At 40.2% G+C, this 18,522-nt stretch overlaps 2 protein-coding genes across 2 annotated transcripts; one reads left to right on the top strand and one right to left on the bottom strand.

The window, feature by feature from the left end:
- Positions 1-5,533: 5,533 nt before the first annotated feature.
- LOC111864490 lies at positions 5,534-7,139 on the bottom strand. The gene is made up of 2 exons (XM_023851765.1): positions 7,118-7,139; positions 5,534-6,096 (listed from the first exon to the last, which is right to left on the bottom strand). Exons 1-2 carry the CDS (start codon positions 7,137-7,139, stop codon positions 5,534-5,536), a joined length of 585 nt encoding a protein of 194 aa, XP_023707533.1.
- LOC111864498 (heterogeneous nuclear ribonucleoprotein A1, A2/B1 homolog) lies at positions 7,118-18,199 on the top strand. The gene is made up of 8 exons (XM_023851779.1): positions 7,118-7,222; positions 15,105-15,253; positions 15,340-15,460; positions 15,544-15,754; positions 15,855-16,082; positions 16,225-16,413; positions 16,564-16,671; positions 16,962-18,199. The coding sequence occupies exons 1-7, from the start codon at positions 7,202-7,204 to the stop codon at positions 16,632-16,634; spliced, it is 990 nt and encodes a 329-aa protein (XP_023707547.1). The 5' UTR covers positions 7,118-7,201; the 3' UTR covers positions 16,635-16,671; positions 16,962-18,199.
- The last annotated feature ends 323 nt before the right edge of the window (positions 18,200-18,522 follow it).

Below are 18,522 nucleotides of genomic sequence, written 5' to 3'. Positions count from 1 at the left end.
ACCATCAGTCGCAATGTGACTTTGATTCTGACTTTAACAGTTTTCAGTTTTAAGTGCAGTTCCATTCAAGTGAGTTCTTGGTAGGAGACAGCCATGAAAAGTTCAGTTTTGAGTTTAGCAGAGTGCAGTTGAGTTCCAGAGTGACTGAACAAGAAATGGCAGGAGGACATCATAGCATTCTGAAGTGCTAGTTAAGTGTTGAGATCCATTGCCAGGAGATGACTAGTGAAGACAGAGAATCCTAGTACATGTGAAGTGGTAAACTGTAGAATGTGTAAATAAGCAGTATTGCTCTACTGACTGTAATTAAAAGAGGCTGTAAGCAAAGTGCTAATAAATCCAATCACCTGAACTAGAACCCATCATTTTGGTCACACGTACCACCCTACAAGTATATAGTATATATAAAGAGAGAGAGAGAGTTTTTCTCAGTATTTTATGTGGAATAAATATTTTGATACTCTCGAGTATTCTGTTCTTGAAATTATTCCATACCTCCTCAACATATCTACCATTGCTTGCCCATATTACGAATCGATCCCACAGGAATGTTTACAGGCCTAAAGACTTATGAAGGATACTCCTGCAATTTACATGCACCAAAACCATCAAATTACCCTCTATCCTCTGTGCCCCTCTCGTGGCTACCCATTCATAACTTGTCACCTCTTCTGTCTTCCTCATCTGATTCCTTTTCGCTTCTTCCCTCTTTATCATCTGCCAGACTAGTGTTAGATGTTCTTGGGTACCTGTCTTCTGTGTCCTTTCAAGCGTTCTATCCTTGTTAGTACTCAGCAGCAGTCACTCCTTCGAATTGTGTCCCCCACCACCAAAGCCACAAACTCTAGAATACAGTTGGCTTAGTCTTCTTGCTGCACTTAGGTTTATGTGCAGTCCATCCTTAATGGTCCCAATTCTCGATCCAACTATTCAGATCTACAAATGTAATACTCAACGTCTTCACTATCCAGTCATATCTGCTGTTTAATGCTCTGATTCACTGCCATGACACGTCTCTGCATCTAAATATGCCACTCAGAACTAATCTGGACTAAGGAAACTTAGTTTCTTCCTGATTCACTTGAGCATACACATCACCCATTACATAATCAAGACCTGCAGTTTGTCTTAAATCATTAGCACCTACATGAATTACAACAGTATCAGGGCTCCCTAGATCTCTGATTTCCATGACTCTTTGCAGTTGTTCGGTTCTAATTCACAGAAAGCAATGTACCCTCACATGTTCAGATTCCACATTCCATATAATCAAGTCACCCAACACTAAGCACTCTGCAACCCCCAGGTTGTCTCCGCACCATATCATGCTTGCCAAGCTTGCATCCACCTACCAGCCCTTCGTTCTTCTGTTTTAGTTCAATTTGTTGCAGAGCGCTTCCAGTTTCTCCTCTAGTTGTTCCATCTGCACCTGTCATAACTCCACTTCCCACTATTAGCCATTTGAGCCTTGACGTCTCCACAGCTATTGTGAAACCAACGTCCACACATCACACTGTGTTCCAGATTTTAAATTCCTGTCACACCCACTACACAATACTTGCAGAGTGTTTTCAGTCTCCACACCAGGTCCAGGATTTTCCTTCACCATGCCAATTACTAACAATACAGTTAAAGCCGCTGCACAGAGAAGCATATTCCCTACATAACTTATTGCTTGGCCATTACTGTCTCGGCCTTGGGCAGTATGCCATGACATCCTTGCAGCCCAGGTACCCATGCTGACTCAGTAGTCCGCCAGGTAGCAACTCATTAATAGCACCACTCCAAAAACATGTCCACTTTCAACAACCCTCAAGACCAGACCGGCAACCCTATTCTTATAACCCAGAAGAAAATCTTCAAACTGTTTGTCAACAATTATATGTTATGTGCGAAGAGTAATTTGCTATCCGGGAGACTATGATATGTTTCCAGGGATCAAGAACCTGTTAAAAAAAACTGAACAGAAATCTGAAGACAACAACGCAGACAATATAACCTAGAGCAAGTGGATGACTGCTAACAGACCAATGCTAGAAACAACTGTGCTGTCTTGCAGTGACTTTCTCAAGCCTTTTGCTGAAGAGAGAAACATCTTGCTTCATCATTCTTTTATAGCAAACCAGAAACTGTGTTTCTATAAAGAACTAAAATCATAATTTAAAACTTGCAAAACTGCTTTTATCTATAATTTTTCTGAACACTACTCCATTGTACAAGATGAGGGACAAGGTCTCATTGAAACAATGTTCAGGCAACTCTTCATCCATTTGTGGTTTATTATTCACAAAATTAAATGATAGAACACACCAGTTTTGTTGTTACATGACACTGTAACAAAGAAATTTTTTCAAAGCAAAAGTTTGTAGCTTTGTTCTGGTAAACTGAAAGATGTAACTAAGACTTGCTACTTTTCTGACAGTGCTGCCTGAGTATTACAACAGGAGAAACTCCATTGAAACTGCTATCAGAAAAATGATGCTGGTATGGGCACTGAGAAGCATGTCTTTGCAATGGCACATGACAAAGTTGCATTGTGATGGGACTAGGTAAAAAATTAAAATGATAGAAAGAAAGGGAAGTCTGCAAAGTCCTTAGGAGCTTAGCAAGTGGGTTGTTGTAAAGATTCTCTGTCACTTTTGAGCACTGTCCTGCTTAAAACATCAGCAAAGAAATGATGGTACTCAGACACAAATTCAGGAGAGCTTGAACACTTCTGGGCACTCAAAAAATACACTGTTATCAATCCTGCCTCAAAAAAACAAATTCAGAAAGAAGTGCTTTCAGAAGCAAAGACCAAGTGGAAGAAAGCACAGGATTGTTACCTTGTGAATATGACAGAAAATGGTAGCTTATATGAAATATAGTCAAAAGCACATAACTTTTTTTAATCCCTCTAGTCCCAATAAATTATTCACATACCCTTCACCGCCAGACCTGCAGTCGGTTTTACCTTCAAAAGTGCTTAAAACTGGATCGAGAAACTGCAACAGGCCACGAATTTGTTACCAGTGAAACAGAATCCTGTTGCACCACTTGGACATTAGATACTAGGCTTTGCAGGCTGTAAATAGCTACTATAACAGGTAATGTTTATGTATATGAGAAGCAGATTTTAATATTTTAATGAATAAGCCTGTCAGGCTTTTTTTTCCCCTTTCCTATTTAATACTGTTGCCTACACAGTTTGCTACAATATTTAATCCAAGTGACCAGCAAAAATAATTATGTAACCTGCAATTATAAACTACGTACCCCATCAACCAATTCTTGTCTCAACACGAAATTTTCCAAAAACGGACTTAAAGAATCACAATGTGTTTTAAATGATGGTCAAAGTGTTAATTTGCCCTAAAGTATTATGAGTAGCATACTAAATGAAAGCCCCACTTCAGAGCATGCAACTGGTTCAAGAATGAGCTCTCCCTCTTAATTTGGACCAGAGTCACAAGCAAGTTTGAAGTTAAGTAAACTCAAAATTTCGAAATGCCATAGCTTTGAAATTAACTGACAAAGGAAGGAAAAACTTCATATATATCAGTCATCGCATTCTGTAGCATCACACAATTTCTTCGAAATCAATTAGTCGCACCAACTGCTGTGCTGATCATACCAGGAATGACCTTTAGCTTCTAATTCAGCACATATCTCATCCAATTTCTCTCTGGATAGTTGTGTGTCTTTTTGGTCTATTTGCCTAGACTGCTCCTATAGTTCAAAACTTGGGACAATATTTGTAATTACTGCTTTGCACAATGCTATCCTATCAAAATATATTCTATAAATTTTTTTTTACATTTCCACGATGAGGAACATTTTACATTATCAAACTCCATGAAAATGAGTGCTTCTTGACAAGCTGCCAGTTATGCAAGAATATCCCAAAATTTTATGNTTAGAAAGAGCTAGTCTCAATCACTGAGACTAAGGGGCCCAACTGAGTAGGTTAAACCTTCCCTATCCACCTGAAGACGGAGACAGATCCAGTATCCGAAACGTCGTGGTTTTTTGTCTTTTATATACCAGACGATGGGTGAAGTCCAAAATAAGCCAAAAGAAGTACAGCAACATATAAGTATTTTTTTCTATGTAAGATTTGAGACTTTCACGGCGGTGACTATGAAGAAAGCAGTTTTCTGGGATTTGGCACCGTGTATATGTGGTGTTAACCGACGTTTTGGAGGAATGTATCGCCTCCATATTCAGGGTAGAAGGAAAAATATAAGAAATCCGCAAGCGAAGAGACCGTGAGAACCAGTAAAAGCAGACTGGTGTTGGAAATATACACAGCTATGTGAGAGCAGAGAAGGAAGGGGCGAAAGGCAAGTATACAAGTGAAAACAGTAGTGTAGGAGGGGTGGGGAAAGGAGCTGGGACAAGCATGGTTCTTGTGTTGGGGGAGAGAAAGGCAAGGTTAAAGGCTGGGCACTAACCTGTAAGCTGAGGGGGGGGGGGTTGTTATGTTAGTCAGTCATGTCCTGTGTAGCCTTCTGGATCTGGCATCATATCCTGGGGGGGGGGGTTAAGAGAACAGATGAGAGGCTTCCATGACTTGCTGAGACAAAACCCCCCTTCTCTGTTCATATTTTTGGGATGGAGTTCAATCTCAATGGCTTTCCTAATGATGCAATCCATATAGCGGGTCTTGGTGGTGAGGATGAAGGTATTCTGAAGCTGAATACAGTGCCCGAGATCAATGCTGTGTTCAGCTATGGCCAACTTGTCCAGATGTTTGAGCCGGATGTGCCGCTGATTCTCCTTCAAACTTGTGTCCACGGAGCGGCCTGTCTGCCCAATATAGACATTGCCGCACTCACATGGGATACTGTATACACCCGGTGTCCTTAGGCCCAGGCTATCTTTGACTGGCTGGAGGAAATTGGATAATTTGTTTGGAGGCAGACCCACTGCTTTGATGTTGTGCCGGGACAGCACTCTGCTGATACGGTTGAATATGGTCCCAACATAGGGAAGGAAGGCGACTGAGCCCGGTTTGTCTTCAGGCCGGCTGATATTGGGCCACCAGTTGAGAACACTGTGGATCTGCCGGTTGTTGTATCCGTTCTTCTTGAATACATCCCTCAAGAGCACCAACTCCGCATGTAGGCTGTCTTGATCACACAGTGCTCAAGCCCTGTGCACCAATGTGGAAAGTGCAGCGTGCTTGTTGGAAGGGTGGTGGTGGGACGCAGCGTTAAGGTAGAGGTTTGTACTGGTGGATTTGCGGTACACTCTATGGCCCAGAGAACCGTCGGGTCTCCTGTAAATATCTATAACGAGGAAGGGGAAGTGGCCTTCAGTTTCAGTTTCCATTGTGAATTGAATGCACTGGTTGATACTATTTATGTGGTTCAGGAAGTCCTGGAGCTTGTCGGGCCCATGTGGCCAGATGACGAAGGTGTCGTCCACGTAGTGAAACCAGCAGCAGGGCTTGTGTGGGGTCAAGTCAAGTGCCCTCTCCTCGAAGTCCTCCATATATAGGTTAGAGATGACCGGAGAAAGTGGCGAGCCCATCGCCATACCATTGGTTTGTTCATAGAACTGGCCATTGAAGTTGAAGTATGAGGTGGTCAGGATATGGTGGAAGAGTCTCAAGATGTCTTCTTCGAAATGTCGTCCTAGCAGATCCAATCATATCCTTTATAGGGACCCTGGTGAAGAGTGACACCACATCGAAACTGACCATTATGTCATAGGGATCAACATGGAGAGAGTCCAATGTGTGGACAAATTCCATAGAGTTACTTATGTGGTGTGGACCATTGCCAGTGTATGTGCTTAGTAGGCCAGCCAAGTGTTTGGCCAGGCGATAGGTAGGAGAGCCAATGATGCTCACAATGGGCCTTAGTGGAATGTCAGGCTTATGGATTTTTGGCAACCCGTAGAGTCTAGGTGGCCTGGAACCCTGAGGTCGTAGCTGTTGGCAGACCTCCTCAGCCTGGCACTTTTTCAGGAGAAGAACAGTCTTGCACTCTATGGTATCGGTAGGATCCTTCTTCAACTTCCTGTAGGCCTTACCCTCCAAGAGAGCGGCGATCTTTCGGTTGTAGTCAGACGTATCCAGTACCACGGCTGCATCACCCTTGTCAGCCTTGTCTCAGCAAGTCATGGAAGCCTCTCATCTGTTCTCTTAAGAACCGCCCCCCCCCCACGGGATATGACGCCAGATCCAGAAGGCTACACAGGCCATGACCGACTAACATAACAACCCCCTCCCCTAGCTTAAGGGTTAGTGCCCAGCCTTTAACCTTGCCTTTCTCTCCCCCAACACAAAACCTTGCTTGTCCCAGCTCCTCCCCCCCCCCTCTGACACTACTGATTTCACTTGTATACTTGCCCTTCCCCCCTTCCTTCACTGCTCTCACATAGCTGTGTATATTTCCAACACCAGTCTGCTTTTACCGGTTCTCACGGTCTCTTCACTTGTGGATTTCTTATATTTTTCTTCCTACCCTGAAGATGGAGGCGATACGTTCCTCCGAAACGTCGGTTAACACCACATATACACGGTGCCAAATCCCAGAAGACTGCTTTCTTGATAATCACCGCCATGAAAGCCTCAAATCTTACATAATTACAGCTGATATAGTACACAATGCTCTGGTGTATTTCAGTAAGCATATGTTGGATTAATATATATGAAATGTTTGTACTTTACAGGCATTGCTGAGAAAATTTCTCCTGATAGGTATGAAAGTGATATTAGTTCAACTCCTGTCTAAAAATTGAGTAAGAACCTCTACAATACATGAGGTCAGGGTGGAAAAATTATTTAGTGCTGTTTTGTGAACTCGGGATTAGGGGGGCATGGTGCGCATAGGCTACTACCATACGTATTGAAGTAAGGTAGTATAGGAAGCACAATAGACTACTGCAGGTCGTGGTGCAAGGGCCGAGGAGGCCTACCCCTCATACATTCATTCAAGGTAGTATAGTACTACAGTAGTTAACCTTCATACCGACTGGCTCTCGGTAATGGCTGCAGCCACTTTCCAGCAGAATCCTGAATGAGGTAATAGATGGCAGCATATCGCAAATATGACGTCACAGTGACTCCGTCGCCAGCGTTGCCAGGCATTGTGTTACACGGCGCTTCATCGACCTTCATCGACTTTACGTTCCACGCCATCATCTGCCATTTTGGCTGAAGCTGCTTTGTTGGTGGTAGGTTGAAAGTGCGTCTAGACAAATTGCAGTGGAAATGGTAAAGATGGACCACGAGGTAAGGCTTAAATATAATTATAAACAAGCATAATTGATATTTTGAACTATTGGAGTTATAGGCTTGTGTAATTCTCTTAATATATAGAAATGTACCCGGCGTATATGTGGAACGTAGACATAGTGACGCCACCCAACCCAAGCCTTTGTGTTTTGTATCTTCGGGATTAAATTCAGTTGTTAGAATGGCAGAACCGATTGACTTTATTGTTGTGGCCATGAATGTGACCTGTAATACACCGAATTACTTTTGGTATATGGAAAGTTACGTAACGTAATATTAGATTGCTTGCTTGAAGCCGTCCGCCATTTTCGTGACTCTTAGAAGTAGCGTCGAATTTTTTTTTTCCTGCTAATGTTAAGTTTTTGCGGTTTGAATGAACGATTATTATTATTATATATTAATGTGCTGGGGATGGAAGATTTTTTTGTAGCCAGATAGTAAGAAGGCGCTTCATTCACCCCTGAGTTTTGATAAAGCGAAATGCATGTATATTGTGCCAGCGTTCATCTAGCGTACTGGTACGCGGTGTCAATCAAGAAACCGACATTGGTGTTGCCGAGTATTTTACATGGCATTTATTTCTCTTGCATGTTCTTATGCATTTAATTACAGGACTACCAATATTCGTACTATTTAATTGATACGTGGGGACGGGTTTAACTGGAGGAAAGTATCTTAGGGTTTACTAAACTGTAGGAACAACGATGGAGATTTTGTCTGTGCACAGGGAAAAGAAGTTTACGAAGCTTATAAGGCCAGAGTAAAAATGATTTGTGCAGGGCCATAAATTTTTTTAAAAAGAAGTTATCATATGTACAAAATAATAATAGGTCACTAGGTGACCGTTGTCATAGAATAAGATGTTTATAAGAATGCTACAGAGGGTCGGATGGGCAATGCATAGGCAATTTTTGTATACACATGATTTTTTCCAAATAAATAATTGTGCTGATTTGCTCTGTTACTTATACTTAGGTTTGTGCAGTTTCACAAAATCTGCTCCTACAGGTTTCACTTGTTGCAATATTGCTACCAATGCTATTCATGGCATAATGTTTACCAGCCATTGCCTAGCGATATAGGACTTATCTTTTATTAGACTATGCTGGCTTGCAGACATCTCACATTGCTTCTTCCTTAAGGCTGCTATCCTGAGTAAAATCGTTATCCATATACAAGGCCTTCTAAATTATTGGGTCAGTTTTGAATGCTGAACTTTCTGCAAGCTAGTGCCGAGGTCATTAGTGACAGTGAAGAAAGAGATGTGTGGATAATGACAAACAACTCCTCCTGGATAACAAGCATAATACAGACTTCCCCAAGTAATGGATTGGTGGGACCATTGGCAGGCGCCCTTGGTCACTTGATTTAGCTGCAACAGATATTTCTCTGCAGGAACTACCAGTGATCAAACATATTGGCCACATCACTATTGTGAATCTTTCATGCAGTTGCTGCAGCCGTGATTTGGCAAGTGGTAAAGTGCTCAGAACTTATTTTTTGTGCGTGCTGATGAAACTGCATAAAATGCTGAGCACTCTAGATGAAGTAAACATGCGGCTTGCTTGATTTGGGAGGTGCCTGGATTTGAGACTGAACTGAAGTTCTGTGTGTTTTATAGTTGCAGTTTTATTCCAGGATGTGCCATGATTAGGCCATGACCACTTTCATGCCGATTACAAATCCTTATGACCCAGTCATTCTACCATTGGATGCTATGTAAACTGAGAACTGGCAGTATCATTAAATATATTACACCAAATCTATAAGAATTTCCCTGGCCTAGGCTGAATGGTTAAAATACAAGGGAGAGTTGGTAAATAGGTGACAAATGGATATAAAATGTAAAACATATTTGAGCCTGGATAAAAAGCTTTTATTTCTCAACATATCCTTCACCACATTGATACCCTTGTCCCATTACTTTAACAGTGCATCAAAACCTGCGGCATAGAAGTCTTTGCTTGTGTTGCAGTCTTAACAGGGTGACCTGGTAGAGCATCATTTGCAACTTTACATGACCACTTCCCACCATGAATAGGAAACTTTTTTTATTAGTATCCTTTACGTCGAGTTATTTTGCTCATTAAAAACACAACAGAGCACTGCTTTTTGGTAGTACACTACTAAAACATGGTCATTTTGACTGCTGAAACCAGCCTCTGAACATGAGCATGGCTGTCTTCTAACTAGACTTTTCATTTTGAAAAATAAATATGTACAAAAGGCATAGGCAATGCCCATTTTGCCTTCTGAAGCACATTTTTATAAAGATCTTATTTTATCATAGCATGGACATAGTTAAAATGTACAAACTTGCTCTAAGACTGGAGTGGCCTGCTCTCATATGGTTTATTGACAAAGCTACCATCTAGCACAGATGAGCAATTCCTATAGTACCTTTAAAAGTAATTTTCTCCTCCATCCATTTTGCAAACTGAAACTCCTTGCCTTTTTCCACTGAGGTTTTAAGCCGTGGTGCTGGTAATAGTAGTTTACTATCTCTGCCTTTGCTTTGCTTCGAGTCAGCTGTCTCATAAGCACTTCAGTAATGTGCAATGTGTTCATCGTAGATGTTATTAATTCCTTTTAACCCATTTTCTGAGTATGAGAAAATCACAAAATATTGCTCAGAGTCTTAATTTCTCGATTTCTGGTGTATCACCAATTGTTAATGCTTCTGTTAGTGTGGATCCTAATTTAGCCGGAATTTCCAGATAATGCCATCACTTACAGCTATCGATGCAAACTGTTCTCCAAATTTGTTCTGTGGCAAAACATTTTAATATTTGCTGATCAGTGAATGTTCTGGATTATCTAATAGAATTAAAACCTCTTCCAGCAGCTGGACTGTTGGGTAATGGCTTGACATATAACACCCAACTACTGTGCCCATTGCAGCTATTTTATTTCCATGCAGGCCCATTTAGACTCCAACACATTTTTGGTTAAAAACATTTTTGTTTTGAATGAATGGAAAAGTTATTATGTTACCTTCTAGTAATGAAAACTGCAATGTTTTGTGAGTATTTAGTTCTGTTCATATTTTCACATTTGAAACTTGGGGAAATACAGGAAGCTGGGTTGTTACCTTGTCACTGTTCCAACACATGGTGCATCACTATATGTGTACTTTTAAGTCTTAGCATTATGTGATTTGATTGTTGTGTTTTTGGACATTATCCAACCATTTTTATCTTAAAATGCAACATTTTCAAGATTGGATTCGGGCTTCAGGTAAAAGTAGGGTTACCAAATTTTGTAACTTAAAAATGAGGACACCATACATACAAATCAAGCTGTACCAGCGCCTATGTAACTTCTAAGCTAACACACACAATACACACAATGGTCAATGATACAAAGTCATTTACTTTCAGACAATTAATGTAAAGTTACCTACTTCATTGTTTGATATAATAAACTTGGAATGCATAAAAACTTTTAACAATACACTTAATTGTGCAATCAAATTTCAGTCACTACAATACATTTAGGCCTATAACTGTTCAATTGAAATCCAGTCACTATGTTCCAATCTTAACAGACCATGAATAATTTTCTGTTGACAAAATTTCTTTTAAAACGTCAGGATGTTTCAGCAAGTATGAATGAAATGCAGCACAGTTGAAATGACGAAAGTTGTATTTCACAATAGCTAGTCCTTTCACTGACTCCACAGCAAGATGATTCCTCTCCTTAGACCACTGCATTTCAATTAAAGAGAACAGCCTTTCCAAATTAGCCTTAGGTGCGGGAATAGCAAAGAAGAGCTGTGCTATTTTCAGGACCTCAGAGTGACGCTCAACACTTCCTGATTTGAAGTACTGAGACCATTTTTTGTGGAATGGTGCTGACTTCGTTCCCTCATTATACGTAGGTATGAATGTTTTCAGATTGCAGAATTGGTTGAAACACCTGCTATCATCGATGTCAATTCCTTTATCCATCAGGTATTTATTTGATGGATGATTCAATTTCTGTCCATGGGAAATTTTCAAGTTGCATCCATTTGAAACACGAAAACTCCTTATATGGTTCAATCCACATATCCAATATTCCAAGCAACCATTGTACAGATTTTTGATGTCGCTTAGAAAATGTTTACACTCTGCTTCCAAGCCTTCATTCTCTCTCTCTCTCGAAATAGAGCTTTCACCTTCAGTGATGCATAGTTTTGCATTTTTCTTTCTTGTAGGATGTTGTGCATATCAGATAAGATATTCAGGATTTCAAGCACAGAATTCTTTTCCCTTTCAATAGACTCAATATGGGAATGAAACACACATTAATGAATGGAGATGCAAGAGATATATTTCACTAAATTGGTCACTGAAAAATTTCAGATAAGTCTTTCAATTGCTAGGAATAATGAAAGCCAACGAGTTTTGGAGTGATACAACAACTGTTGATACTCAGTGTCAACAAACTCACAAAACTGTTTAAGAGAGACTACTCTGTGTATATAGAAAAATAATTGTACACCTTTAGCACAGTTGATTCTATGTCAATTTGTAGTGTCTGCNGTGTCTGTGCCATGCTGCATACAGTTGTTTAAGACGTGTGCAGGGCGCCCAACCCCTATCGGAGAGGGCTTTAATCTCTTCAGATTTGCAAACACATTTCTTCCACCTCCTTTTTTTTAGACCACCAAACATAGTGTTGCAGTTGTCACCTGCAAATGCTACACATTTACCTAGAAGACCATGATTACTATGAGTCTCACTAACATACGCAGCAATTGCATCTGCTGTTTCATTTGGTTGACCTTGCACTTCCAATAACTTTATTTGCAGTCCGTCATATTCATAGTCGAAGTACTGGACCATTAATGGAAATACCCTAACCACGCCATGGTTACTTGCGTCTGTAGATACACCACAGAATGGAATGCCCTGCAAAGATTTGATTAGTTCCTTTACTGAATGAGGAGCTAACTGAGTTAACAACTGCTTCTGTTTTCGTAAGAGCACCTGATATTTTTTTAGCTATTTCAGAGTCATTAAACAATTCTCTTAAGTAATTTAGATGTGCAGTCCATGGACTTGTAGCTGTTGTGGTGTGCTACAGTATGGAAAGCAAGTGTGCCTTCTGCAGCACATACATTTTCATCAATTTTGGTATTAGGCATGAAATATTTAGTCATTTTTTCGGAAGAACTCTCCCCTCTAACATTCTTAGAATGTTTTTCGGACTTCATATGAAATTTTAAATCCCCACTTCCTTTATTGGCTATTGAGACATATGTCCCTGGAGTACAGATCATGCATTCTGCTTCGCATTCCACACGACCAGAGCGAAAACACTGGTATTTTTTCTTCAATTTGTCTGTGAATTTGCACTTTCTGTTTGGCATTATTCTCTTGAAGTAGTGCTATAAAAAGATGAAAAAATCATAACCAATAATATGTAATGCGGATCGGCATATAAGATTAAGAGTACGCTTATATATTGTACCGTTCTAATTTAGTATCTCTATTCCTACCTGGTACTGATTTCCCTAATTGTTTAAAATCACAAAACACTTATTATAGATTAAAACTTATAACGATACGATGTTAAACAACTCTGCAACATGTGAAAACCAAGCGGTAAGCAAAGCAATCCTGCAGTTCCGACTAAGGAACTGGAAGTGAACACCGATTAGTCAAATGAATACTCCCTTTGCAAGGAGAAGATACATGAATAAAGCAAATATGCTAGGCAAAAAGGAGAAGAAAATTGAAATATGGCCAACTTCTGGACATTCACCTTAATTTTGTAAATTCCTCCCTGACGGTAATTTACCCCTCAAAAATGACATGTCCAGAAAAATGAGGACGTATGGTAACCCTAGGTAAAAGCCATTTCATTTGAACCCAACTGATGGAGGAAGTCCCTATTTCTGGACACGATGTCATCACAAAATAGGCCATATAAACCAAGCGCAACGTAAACCTGTGGGAGTTAAGATGAACCCTAAAAAAATATGCATGAGGCATAGCACCTATGACCATGCACTATTTCGTGGCTGTTGAAATCAGATCTAGCAGAGATGTGTAGGGTGGATTCTTTGTGTTTTTGTAACTGCTGTACTGTCAATCTGCGCTACCTTCTTTTCTTTTCAACATAATTTGGGCCTTTGTATGCAGGACAATTTTTTATTCTTTGAGCAGACCTTTGGTAAAGTTATAAAGTGCTCCTCGGTGCACTCCTGGTAGATCATCTGATCGCTCAAACCAGCTTGAACATCTCTCCCATCAGGACTCCCTTTATTGTAGCAGAAGTGAGACGACTGAAATTATTCAGTGTAGACTATGAGTGAAAGTTATGGTTTTGCATAAGGTACTACACAGGGAATCTCCCTTTAGTGATGACTGATAATACCCTGATTTTAACAGTAGACATGGATGGTAGTCCTTATGTGTGGAATTCTTTTAATGTTTGTCTTAGCAGTCACAGCCGAGCAATCACTGAGTTTGGTTTTTTGAATATACCATCATTACAGACTTTTAGATCTTATGAAGCGTGTTGCAGCAATTGCAAAAATGTGAGATTAATGGCCATGGGGATTTGTTGCGCTGACCACACGACATCCTCTATCTACTGAAATTCGCCAACAAGCAGTGGTATACCAACAGTGGTATAGTTTGCTTGAGTGCTGAAAACCACAGAGCTTTTTAACTAATTTTAATTCGCTTAGGGCGGGCTGGAGTCAAGCTGGGTTCATTCGGCACGGTGGCCACTAATTGCCCTATTGTATCCTGCCACTGGTGATTATGATGGTGAATTTGGTGGAATGAAGATTGGCAGGGGAAACTGAAGTACTCAGAGAAAACCTTCCCCAGTGCCACTTTGTCAATCACAAATCCCACTCGACCAGACCCAGGCCGCTGTGGTGGGAAGCCAGGGACTAACAACCGCTTGAGCTGTGGCACATCCACATGGAGCTCTTTTACTGCATGTATTGAATTTTTAATTCTTCAGAGATGTGATGTATTCCAGCAGGAAAGGTAATTATGGGAGGTCATTATCAGTCATTCTAAGCAAAAAGTTTTTATGCACGTGTCATTTTCCAAGATACATCTATTTCATAGTACAAATCCAAAATTGTTGATAATAGAGATATTAATTACTGTTCTTAATACTGGTGTTCATTGTTCAGGTGACAAAGTAGGTACAGTTTACAAAGTATAACACATTTTTTAGAATTCTGTCGACATTATTGCAGTTTGTAATGTGCGAGGAGGTGATGTGTTGCTGGTCTGTACAGTACAGTGAAATAGCTGTCTCAGAAACCATTCAGAATAAAAAGACATAACATATTGACCTTTCCTCCTGAGACATCCTGTATGACTGCCTAATAACGCTTAATGGTATAAGCATGTGATGTTATTTATAAGAGCTATATAAAACAAACTCCATAGTTTGTCCTCAAGCGAACTATTCCTACCGAACGACCGCCGCTTGTCTGCGAAGTTAGTGCCAACTTTTAACAGATTGGGGGTGTCTCGTGGTCAACACAACAAATCCTGACGGCTGTTAATTTCGGTGTTCTAGACCGGAGCAGCTATTTCCTTGAAATAGGTCCTCTCTTATCCTTAGAAGGCCGAGTGGACCCTATTCCAGACTGACTGAAGAAAATCTGGTAGCACTGGTAATCGAACCTGGACCTCTAGATCTGTAGCTAGGAAGTCTGACCACAGAGGTGAAGTGCTATATGGCTTTCACAATCACCAGCATTTTCTCTAGCTATTGTTGGCAAAAGTTTGCCTTTTGATGCACATTCCTAACAGTGTGGTGGTATGTTTTCATGTTGGGTTTTCGAGCCATGTGTTTAAATGTGCATGTAGTTGAGCTGTGTTTTAAAATGTGCAGTATAATGTTTTCCGTTTTTCAGGAAGGTGGAAAAACGGAGCCTGAACATATCCGGAAACTTTTCATTGGAGGACTTGATTACAGAACAACAGATGAATCTTTGAAGAAACATTTTGAACAATGGGGAGAAATTGTGGATGTTGTTGTAATGAAGGATCCAAAAACAAAACGGTATATTGTCTTCTGCTGCTACAACCTCCAGAAAAGTAGTTAATGTGCCAGCATTATTATTATTATTGTTTTCTGTCTTTATATAGGTCAAGAGGTTTTGGTTTTATTACATACTCCCGAGCACATATGGTGGATGATGCACAAAATGCTCGTCCACATAGGGTGGATGGAAGGGTTGTGGAGCCTAAGCGAGCTGTACCTAGACAGGTAAGAGTAAGGCCTTGGGCAGTTTGTAGGCTGCACTAGGCAACGTTTGTGATCTGATTGTCCAGCGCATTCTTTATCTGCAGGAAATCGGACGTCCAGAGGCTGGAGCCACCGTAAAGAAGCTTTTCGTTGGTGGCTTGAAGGAGGATATGGAAGAAGAAGACCTTCGAGAGTATTTCAAAGATTTTGGACCGATAGTGTCATGTGCTATTGTTACGGATAAAGAGACTGGCAAAAAGCGAGGGTTTGGGTTTGTTGAGTTTGAGGACTATGACCCAGTGGACAAAATATGTTGTAAGTGTGAATTTTCTCTTCAGTGTTCACCACATATATGTAATATTTCATGTAATAGAGTATGAAAATGGATGTTAGTGATTCTGTTTTTGTTTCCCAGTACAAAGAACTCATCAAATCAGAGGGAAGCATATTGATGTTAAGAAGGCTTTAAGCAAGGCAGAAATGGCGGGCCAGGGTCCTGGTGGCCGAAGTGGTGGTGGCGGCGGCGGAGGTGGTGGTGGCCGTGGAGGATCTCGTGGGGGTGGCGGCGGTGGATCATGGGGTGGACGTGGAGGTGGTGGTGAATGGAATGCAGGTGGTGGCTACAACAGTGGTGGATGGGGAGGTGAGTATTGTAATGCCATATGTGTCGGATGTGGGTCATTTCTCACTCTTAGTGTATCCATGGTGTGTTTAGAATTTGATTGTATTAGGCGCGTTCTTTTTTTTTTTTACATGCCTATTTTAACGATTTTTTTGGCTTGAAGGTGGTGATCCATGGGAAAACCAGGGTGGTGCAGGTGGTGGATGGGGCCAGGGAGGTGGCCAGTACAACAGTGGAGGCGGAAATTGGAGCAGCGACAACTTCGGTGGTGGCTACCAGCAGAATTATGGTGGTGGTCCTGTTAGAGGGAATTTTGGAGGCAGTGGTGGAGGCCGGCCAAGTCCATACTCAGGTTTACTTTTGTTTTGTTTTGTTTTGTTTGTTTGTTTTTTTTTTTTAACTCAACCCCCCCCCCAAGAATTTGGTAACCATGTTTGTACTGCTTGACTTGTCATTACACAGCATAATTTTGGATGAAGGAAATTCATTGTGATTCTCTTAGGTGGTGGTGGTGGAGGCTACAGCGCAGGAGGTGGTGTTGGTGGATATGGTGGAGGTGCACGACGTTATTAAGTCATGCAGAAAGCATTTAACTCCGCTTGGCACTGTGGTAAGTTTACTTTTGTTATGTTGATTTCATTTTGTTTCATGAAATAAATTAATGTTCCTCCCTGACCAAGATGGCAGGTTGGAAAAAATTTAGATGTAGCAGCTGAATGAAGGGAAGTAGATTCCATTATTGTGTATTTGTTATATTTTGCTGTGTTGAAAGATTAGGTTATGATAGTGTGTGTATATATATATATATTAAGAGGAGCAACTGACTAGGTTTAGCTATTGGATCTGTTATGCTGAGGTGTAAACTAACATGTTTTTGTACATTTTCTGAACTTTATTTAGGTTCTACTACCGTACCTTAGGGCTATCTGACAGGGCAGGCATAGTGAGGAAGGCAATGCAAAGCAGACGAGGCAGGCTAAATGAGACACAGGGCGAAGGCAGGATTTAGCAAGCAGTTTAGCCGACCCATTCAGCATTGCCCAGGCATATGGGGACACAATATAGGCCATCCTTACAGCCAGTAGTCACATGAAGACACAAGTGTTGTATTCTTGTCAGTGGTTTAAAGTTTTTTTAACAGATTGCACATAAACAGTGTTAAAATGAAGTAAAAGCATAAATAATAGGATTTAAAGTAATATTGCACGCAAACCAAAATGTAAATTGAACTGCGTTTATTGTATGTGGTGGTTGCGTGTTATATATCCACATGTTTTTTTTAATTAGTGTCTTTATTTCATTCGTGCATTGTTTCAACAATGGTGAAAGAAATGGCATGTTGAATTTCTCCTGCTTCTTGGTATATAGGTGTTCAAAAGCAACATACATCAGTGACTTTGAAGATTTGATTTGTGTTTCTCACTAAGTATCACATTGTGTCAATTTTCTATTCCCCAACAAATACATATTTACTATACAGAATATTTTAGTAGTCTTGTATTCAGATGTGTATCAGTATTAAATATAATATATGCATAATATAAATGGGTGTAGTGGGACAAAAGTACTGTTACTTTAATGTATGTAAGGTGATTTGCTGTGTAGAGATGTATTTTTTGGTGTTTTATTTCTGGACAGATATGCCCACTTCAGGTTTAGAAGATTTTGCTAATGGTCATCAGTGCTTTGTTAGATTTCAAATTTATATAGATTAAGGTCCATTTCTGTTCTCAGTATCTTAGGTCTTGCACATCAAAAGAGATGATATTTGTATCAAATGAAATAGTTTGTCTTCATTACTGAAATTCCCTGAGTTGTTCTAAGTTTTAAGCGTGTGCTTATTTATTGTAATGTATGAAAGAGCAGTAACTAGACATGTAGAAGAGACCCATCCTGGATGTGCTGAAATGTTCAACAAAAGTAACTGCATTCTACAAGAATTTTTCCCTTTCCTAAAATTTTATGTTATGACTGCTGAATATGCTTGCCTTTTGTTTGAATTGTATACTGATTATTCTAGGAGTGTTGGCCACATTGAAAGTAAGGGATGCTTGCTAACATTAGGTAGGAAGTTCAGTACTTATGTAGTATGGGTTAAATTCTGTAAGTTTATTTGCAATTAAATCTCTCACCACGTAGGAGTTGCAGTTATTTCACTTCAATGTAAGTATTAACAGAAGCCTACATATCCTTAAATTTTTTCATTAATGCTTTAGGTGATTATACTGAATTTTATTTTGAAATGTGTTACTTAAATTTGAGTTACTGCCAGAGGTTTGTATTCAGATTAATTGACTCTTGTTTCTTTCTGTTTTCCGTCGGAGTTGAGCATGCGTCCTGGTCGGGACGACTTATGTCAACTGTGGAGCATCGTTTTGAAATTTCAAGTTGAAGGTTAGTATGAGGGTCGTGGTACAATTGGCCTGACATGCAGCACTTTATATAAACTCCAGCTTTGAAA

The sequence above is a fragment of the Cryptotermes secundus genome, unplaced genomic scaffold (assembly GCF_002891405.2).
Source record: "Cryptotermes secundus unplaced genomic scaffold, Csec_1.0 scaffold854, whole genome shotgun sequence".
In the NCBI taxonomy this organism is placed as follows: Eukaryota; Metazoa; Arthropoda; class Insecta; order Blattodea; family Kalotermitidae; genus Cryptotermes; species Cryptotermes secundus.
Note: the sequence above shows the minus strand (reverse complement) of the source record. Positions and strands in the feature narration are given on the sequence as shown.

Bases quoted from the DNA above. Each gene is read 5' to 3' on its own strand.
- LOC111864490 (XM_023851765.1), bottom strand. From the start codon at position 7,139: ATGGCAGATGATGGCGTGGAAC. The intron at 6,097-7,117 runs GTAAAGTCGATG...TGACTTGCTGAG, and splicing joins GGCAGATGATGGCGTGGAAC to ACAAGGCTGACAAGGGTGAT.
- LOC111864498 (XM_023851779.1), top strand. From the start codon at position 7,202: ATGGTAAAGATGGACCACGAG. The intron at 15,254-15,339 runs GTATATTGTCTT...GTCTTTATATAG, and splicing joins AAGGATCCAAAAACAAAACG to GTCAAGAGGTTTTGGTTTTA. The intron at 15,755-15,854 runs GTAAGTGTGAAT...TTTGTTTCCCAG, and splicing joins CCCAGTGGACAAAATATGTT to TACAAAGAACTCATCAAATC.